At 34.4% G+C, this 7,968-nt stretch overlaps 1 protein-coding gene across 6 annotated transcripts in view; it reads right to left on the bottom strand.

Moving 5' to 3' along the window:
• LRRIQ1 (leucine rich repeats and IQ motif containing 1) overlaps positions 1-7,968 on the bottom strand; it is a 233,659-nt gene that overhangs the window by 151,954 nt on the left and 73,737 nt on the right. For all 6 annotated transcript variants that reach the window (XM_017506824.2, XM_017506826.2, XM_017506827.2 and 3 more), the window contains one exon: positions 7,315-7,408. In XM_017506824.2, coding sequence (XP_017362313.1) covers positions 7,315-7,408 — 94 coding nt within the window. The remainder of the gene's footprint in view (positions 1-7,314; positions 7,409-7,968) is intronic.

The following is a 7,968-nucleotide window of genomic DNA, read 5'->3' as shown; positions in this document are numbered from 1 at the left end:
GCCCTGGAATACACTGTCCTGCTTCCCTGCTCAGTCCCCTTTTTAAACAGACAAATGGGCGACTTCCCGTGGCTCCAATCGCCAGCCAAAAGGGCACCCGGACTGGCGTATTTAGTACGGAGAACCGCTGCCCCGGGGCGCCGACAAAGCAGTCGCGCGGGGGCAAAGCAGCGGCACCCGCCGGCACAGCCCGCTGGCCGAAACAGCCGCGCTGGTGACCTGTGGAGCTTCTCCGCCTGGGAATTTCCTAGTCTGTGGGCAATAAAAAGGCGGTGTCCACTCACCCTCTGCGCTTTCACTGGGAGCTGCAATCCTGAGCTGTTCCTAAACGGCCATCTTGGATCCTCCCTAAGCAGTGCCTTTTAAATGTAATCATATTCTTGATTTTGTATAAGAAGTTTCACTTTAAGATCTAGCTCCTAAAAATTAGGATCCAAAACTTGGAGATTAGGAGTACTTTAAACCCAATGTAAAAAAGAAGGATAGCCTCAGAACTTGCGCCACTACAGGTAAGTGGAAATATTGCTTCAATTTCAGATAAGGGGATCCTCCACCCAGCTCCCGAAAGGTCTAGAATTATATATAAGGGACTATGCTGGTACTACGTAACCAGAAGGAAAAATAATAAACAATTTTTTTCTATTAGGGATATAACATTTCACTTGGCTGTTTCAGATTATATCATTTTGAAAATTAATGGATATAAATGAAATTTCTCAATTTAACAGATCTCAGTGAAATGCTACCACACACACACACCTGAAATGGACAAACTAAGTGCAGTCTACACAATTCAGTACTGCAGATCAAGCTGTTAAACTCTCGGTGCAAAGGAATACATGCCCTTTAAAAAATAAAGGAAATATACTCCATTGCGCCCTCCAGAATTTGTTTCCAAGATCTGAATGGTAATTCTATCATCACCAATTATGCTTCCTTCTGTTATTTTTAAAATTCTGTTCTTGCATTCAACAAAAGTTAAGGAAACTGGTCTGAAAATTTGTATTCAAGGTGCTGCAAATGTCTCCAGATTGAGAATTGACCATATACATCCAAAGGGCACATGATAAAGATTAATGTATAATGCTAGCAAGGAAAAATGATTGATATCCTTTCCCCAAGAAATGAAGAGAGCTATCTATCTCTGAGTAAACAAAATGTCAACTTGCTAAAGCAAAAAAGCAAGAGGGAATCCATAAGTTTATTATAAATTGGATTAGAAGAAAATCCATCTGGACATTTAGGAGGACAGGGATTTTGTGCCCTAAAGATAGCCTGTGTGCTAGTTAGTAAGTTAAAAGATCTAATTTATAAGAGAATGAGAGAGGAAGAGTATGTTCTCATTGCATGAGTCCTACTAAGGTATTTTTAATTGCCTTCCTGAAATCACACCTGAATGCGTAAAATATTAGAAACTTCCCTAAAATAACCCATGCCTTGAGGCAGTGACCAATTTTCTCTGGTAGAAATAAGAAGTACCTGTGACAATGCCAGAAGTATATACAGAACTAAAAATGTAAACTGTCATTTTTATAACTACAGAAACCCCACTGCCCAAAGAGATTATTTCAGAACATAAAATTCTTCTTGTTTTGTCTTTCAGAAGCAAAACTCTTAAAAAGTAAAAGAAAGCCATGAGAAAAAAATAGTATATGTTTAATATGACTGGGAAAACAATATATATTCCAAGTTAGAAAATATTTCTTATGCCATTAATATAAAAAGTATAGAAATAGTCTATACATTAACTTTAATATTAATTGAAAATATTAATATTGATTTTTAAAACTGTGTGTAAATAAAAGAGTAGAAATAATATCAAGGATATAACCCTATAAAAATCATTTTAAGAGAAAATAGATCCAAAGCTAAGAAAATGTAGTCCAGCTATTCAGGAAATGATAACCTATACAAGACTGAAGTATTTTCTATCCAAGGACATAATAAAATGAACAATATTTATTTAACCTTTCCATCTCTGGAAAATTTTATACTTTAGATGTTTTTAGGAATTATTTTTTAGATATTTTGACATTTTTTAGAAAACTGTGCATGCAAACCTGTTGTATCTAATGTATGCTAATTAATCTCTGCACCTCAATTTTTATATATTATCAAAATTAAAAAATTGAAAGAGTATGTGTGTATATATATATATATATATACACACACACACATATATGTATGTATGTCTAATACCATATACATGTATAAGGTACATATGTTCCCTCCCAGCTCCATTCTGGAAGAATCTATACAATAATTTGGGGCAATTTCCACTACTGAATTTTATTCCTTTATAATCCCTGAACTCTAATTAACAAATTTGGTCACTTGTTTCCTAATTCTTGTCAGTTTGCTGATGAAAAATATCTTCCCCAAATGCTTATTTCTGGTAGACATAATTCTGGACGATGCCAGAAATATATTCAGAACTAAACATATAATCTACCATTTTTATAACCACACATATATTCAAATTTTTTCTACAGTTCATGGGAAGAACAATAGCTAATATTTTCTTAGTGTGCCACGTGAGAGGCACTCTATAACATGCTTTCATGTGGTAGCATATTTAGCCTTCACCCAGACTGTTAGTGCTGGCTGATATTCTTGTTCTTTACCTTTTCTAGGCTCTCTTGCGGTGAGTTTGGTGATATGACTAGTTACATAAATGAAACTAGTTAACTGAATGGAATATGAGTGAAGTGATCACTGCCACCTCTGAAAGCCGAGTGGTTATATGTCAGTAGTACCTTTCCTATGGTCCCTTTCTCTCTCTCCTACCACAATCCACTAGCTTACAAAAGCCAGGTGACACTAGAGTCATATGACACAGGTCTACAAAACGGAAGCAGCCTGAGTTTCTGAGTCCGCCTACATTATACAGGTTGAACCCACATCAAATGGAATTTAACCAAGAAATAATCTTGTATTGAACCACATAGATTTCTGGGTTATTTGTTATGAAGCCTAACCTATATTACCCTACGAGATAAGTACTATTCAAATCATAAGGTATTGAGGCTTTTAAAATGAGAATGACAATTACAGAACCCAACTTGCTGTGAAATAAAGTAATATAGAGAGAATACTTGGTCTATTCTCTGACACACTGTAAGTACTTGATTTCTCATCTCCCTCCAGTATACCCACTTTACATCTGAATCAACTAGCTACAAACAGAGCCTAACTACATATCACACCTTCCTTTTTTTTTGGATATTCCTCCACCAGAACTTTTATTATTTCTTTATGATTTTAAATCTTAGCAAACTTTTGAGGTTTAACTCAAAATGTGCCCCTTTAACCAAGGCAGTTTCTCCTGGTCACACTAAACTGAGGTGATTTTTCCAAATTTCTAAAGCATGTGTGTTGTCTACAATAATCATTTGACACTAGTGTTTTATTAGGTACAAAAAATCTAAGAGTTAAATGTGTAGATGTTGAAGCCAGACTGCATCAGTTAGATTTCCTGGTTCCTCTACTTGATAGCTGTGTAACCTTGCTCAAGTTATTTAGCCTTTATGTGACTCAGTTTTCTCAATTATAAAATGGGATGCAGGGTTACACACATATTGATTAGGCATATTGTATAGATTAAATGAGAACAGTGTTGAGCATAGAGTGAATGTTATATTAGTGTATTTGATCATTATTATTTTTCACGGTTATCAATTCTGTCATATATTTTGTATCCCTAACATGATTAGAAAAATGACTTGAAATTATGGGTTACATTAAATTTCATTCATAATGTCCCATATGTTAGGACACTACACACAGGAGTTCACTAAATACTTGGTGATTGAACAAGAACCTATGTATAATCTGGCTAATATTGTAATGGGAAATAGTAAATTTTTGTTAGCTTACCAAGTTCTAGGAACTGTTCTAAATAAATTATGTGGATTATACCATTCAATTCTCATAACCACCCCATGAGATGATCATCCTCATTTTACTACTGAGGATTCAGAGACATAAAAATGTTAAATCAGAACTGGGCATGATGGCACACACCTGTTATCCCTGCTACTCAGGATGCTTTGTTAAAGGAAATGCTTAAGCCCAGGAGTTCAAGGACAGCCTGGGCAACAAAGAAAGACCCCATATCTAAAAAAGAAAATTATGTTACTTGTCCAGGATCATACAGTATAGTGTAGGGATAGAATATCCTTGTTTTAAAATGGCGATTTTCAAACTTTAGTATATATCAGAATCATCAAAAGGGCTTGTTAAAGTACAGATTGCTGAACACCATTCCTAAGGTTCTGATTCAGTAGGTTTTGATGGTGTCAAAAATTCTGCATTTCTACCAGTTTTCCAGGTGATGATGAATGATGTCAAGAGTCACACCTTTGAGAACCACTGTACTAGGTCATATGCTTTCCTCTGTGCTATATGTGAGGCAATATAACACAGCTTGATGTGCACATGGAAAAGATATTTCTAAAAAGTAAGTTGATAAATTTTTTTCTAAAACATGTGGAAACATGCCAGATTTCCCTAGATAATAGTGTGCAATTAGAAACTTTTTTGGAAACCGAGCTCTAAAGAAAAAAGAAAGAACGGGCTTTCTGGGCCAAGATAACTCTTCTAAGATACACAAGATACCAATATGCAGTAAATTACACAGGTGTTTAAGTTGGTGTAAAAATGCTTCTATCTTCTTAACCAAAGGCCAAGTAACAAATCCAGGAAACCAATTAATCTAGAAAGAGCATCAGAGGTTAGCAGTAGCCTCAGACAAGAGTGGGAAGAGAGACTATTCCCCAGACTCTCGTAGCTTGTTCTAGGTACATTAAGTCAGATACAGGACTTTTAAACATAACCAGACATTTAATTATTCTGTAATGTATCTTATGCTCCTCTAAAGTTGTTAGATCCAAGGGTCTTCCTGGACATGACTACACCTTGCAGAGAAACCAAATCAGGGCAAAGAGTCAACAGCTTTTGCACTAGGATCAGGTGTTACAGCAATTTTTTTTTAGTCTATGTTTTGTCTATAAATGCATTTTCACTGTCTGAACAAGTTGACAAGTTTTTCTGACTTGATTTAAACTCTAATGGTCCCAATATATATTTTGCTGCCTGTATTTTAGTAAATGTGTGCCTTCCCCTATACTTAGCACGTTTGTATTGCCAAACTCACTTTCCTAAATTATAGCCCTGTTTATGCTTGGCTTGTCCTGCCTTGATGTGCCAGGAAGTGACCGTATAAAAATATCAAATGTACAATAAATAATGTGAAACCATCTCACAAATGAATGTTCTAAGCATAAAAAAAGACAAAAGTGTAGAATGATCACCAATTCCACAGTGGAAAATTTCATAGTGGACATATGCAAATTATTTCAATATTCTGAGAGGTAATTCACTTAAGCTTGGGCAAATCAGTAATGTGCTGTTGATGTATAAGAAAAAGCCCATCTAAGGTCAGGAGAAAGAACCAACAGAAACTTAAGGCAAAACTATAGGAACTGACATATGATATTAGTTTCCACAGCCAAAGTTAAAGAGATACATACAAAACTGGGTGCAGTGGCTCACACCTGTAATCCCACCACTTTAGGAGGCTGAGGTGGGAGGATTTCTTGAGTCCAGGATTTCAAGACCAGCGTGTCTCTGTATATGATACATCTGGAAAAATACTCAGAAAGTGGACCATTCTAACAGAACTTAAAAGCAAGCCTAGAAAGTATTTCACTAGTGCCAAGTAACTTAGCTGCTGGACACCAAATACAAAATGGAAGCTATTTAAAGTAATACAATGAAATTAAGCATTGGGAATATAAAATTCAAAATGTCCAGAATATAACCAATACTGATCAGGCATGCAATGAAGCAGAGGAATATGACCCAGAATCGGTGAAAAAAATCAATGCAAGTAGACCTTCAAATGATAGAGATGATGGAAAGAACAGATAAGGATGTTAAAATAATACAGCCATTATTAATATTTTCCATATGCTCAATAAGGTTCTAGAAAACATGAGCATGCTTAGATGATAAATTATAAATGTTTAAGAAATACATACATATATAAAGATGAAAAATATATTTGCAGTCAGAAATGAAAAATACTGTAGATGGGATTGAACACAGAGTAGATATTTAAACAGAAAATATCAGAGAATTTGAAGACATAGCAATAGAAATTATTCAGAGTGAGTAAGGCACAAAGAGGGAAAAAAGAATAAGAAGTAAAAGAAAACAATAGCAGCAACTTCTGGGAAAATTTAAATGGTCTAATATTGTTGAAACTGGAGTCCTACTAGGACAGAATAGGTAGTGAAAACAAGAAGAAAAGATCTGAAAAAAATGGCCATAAATGTTCCAAATTTTATGAAAATGGCAGATCCAAGAGAATTCATAAATCTCAAGTAAAGTAAATGTAACGACACAAAAGCATATCATAATCAAATTGCTGAAAACCAGTGATCAAGAGAAAATTTTTAAATCATCCATAGACAAAGAAAGAAAGACAAGAATGTCAGCAGACATTTCTCACCAGAAACAAGGAAAGCCATAGAGACTGGAGAGATATTTTCACAATACTGGGGGAAGGATTTATTGCAAAAAAGGATGAGGTATTTTTAAAGATGATAAAAATGTCCAGTTTTTTACAAAATATTCATACTCATAAAAATGATAAAAATTATGATATGCAAGTTCTCACAAGAAAGATAATTTTTGAAAAAGGCTTGTGGTCATTTTGGGGGAAATGGTGTTAGTATATTATTAGAGGTGTACATGAGAGAGAGAACTTTTTTTTCTATGAAACTTTATTAAAAATTACAAAGTATTTTTCTTGGTTTACAATAGGTATTAGGCTTTAGGTATTGCAATATTTCAAAGAGGGGCAAGAATTTATACATACTTATAACACAAACTTTTTAACACACCAACCTTCTCTTTTAGGAAAATAAAACCAAATTACTCTCAAAAAGGAAATAATTTAAGTAGGAAGCTATGTAATTTAAATGACTGACAAAAACAAAAAATCCTCAACAAATATATTTTCTATAAATACAAAGCCCAAGTTAATATCATGCTAAACTTGTAACATAAGGAATAGTTTGCATTATAATTTTAATTTCAATTTGTATTAATTCACATGTGCAAGAAAATTATTTTAGAATAAAAATATTTTTAAAACTACTTTTACAAAACTTTTTTGGTTTAAAATAACTTTAAGTTTTTAATTAACTTTTCCCAGGTAATTGTTATTCATAGGACAATTTTTATCAAATTGTTTTTTTCTGCAACTATAATAAAGGATATTTATGGGGTGCAACAATGCTTCCTTACCTCCAGTTTGTTTCCTGAAGAAGTGGGTTTCCAGTAAGAGACAATTCACGGAGAAAATAGCATGCATCAAACCACTTTACGGCACTTGTAAGATCTACAGAAAATAAATAACATCATTTGGAAAGGTATCAAAGATTTACAACAAATATCATACATCTATGACCATTGTATTTACTGGTTAGCTATTGAAGAAAAGCAGCATTTTATTTCTTCTGCAGAATACTATATGCTTTTTAAAGATGACTATATTGAGTTAAGAACATAGACTATTATCAGCATATATTGTTTCTACCATTTAGCAGCTGTGTGAACTTTATGGAAATCTGCTTCACAATTCAGGTTCATATCTGTCTCACAGGGTGAGGATTAAATGAGATAAAAATCTGAAGAAGTGAAATATAAAGTAATAGTTAAGTGGTAAAATTAAATATATACCTAAATAGAATTACATGAACCTTTTTACCTTTAAAAAAGTAAATACAGGCCGGGAGCATGGCTCATGCCTGTAATCCCAGAACTTTGGGAGGCCGAGGAGGGCAGATCACCTGAGGTTGGGAGTTCGAGACTAGCCTGCCCAACCTGTTGAAACCCCGTCTCCACTACAAATACAAAGTTAGCTGGATGTGGTGGCACATGCCTGTAATCCCAGCTACT

This window comes from Cebus imitator, unplaced genomic scaffold (assembly GCF_001604975.1).
Source record: "Cebus imitator isolate Cc_AM_T3 unplaced genomic scaffold, Cebus_imitator-1.0 Scaffold362, whole genome shotgun sequence".
NCBI lineage: Eukaryota > Metazoa > Chordata > Mammalia > Primates > Cebidae > Cebus > Cebus imitator.
This window is presented reverse-complemented; position numbering and strand designations above follow the sequence as displayed.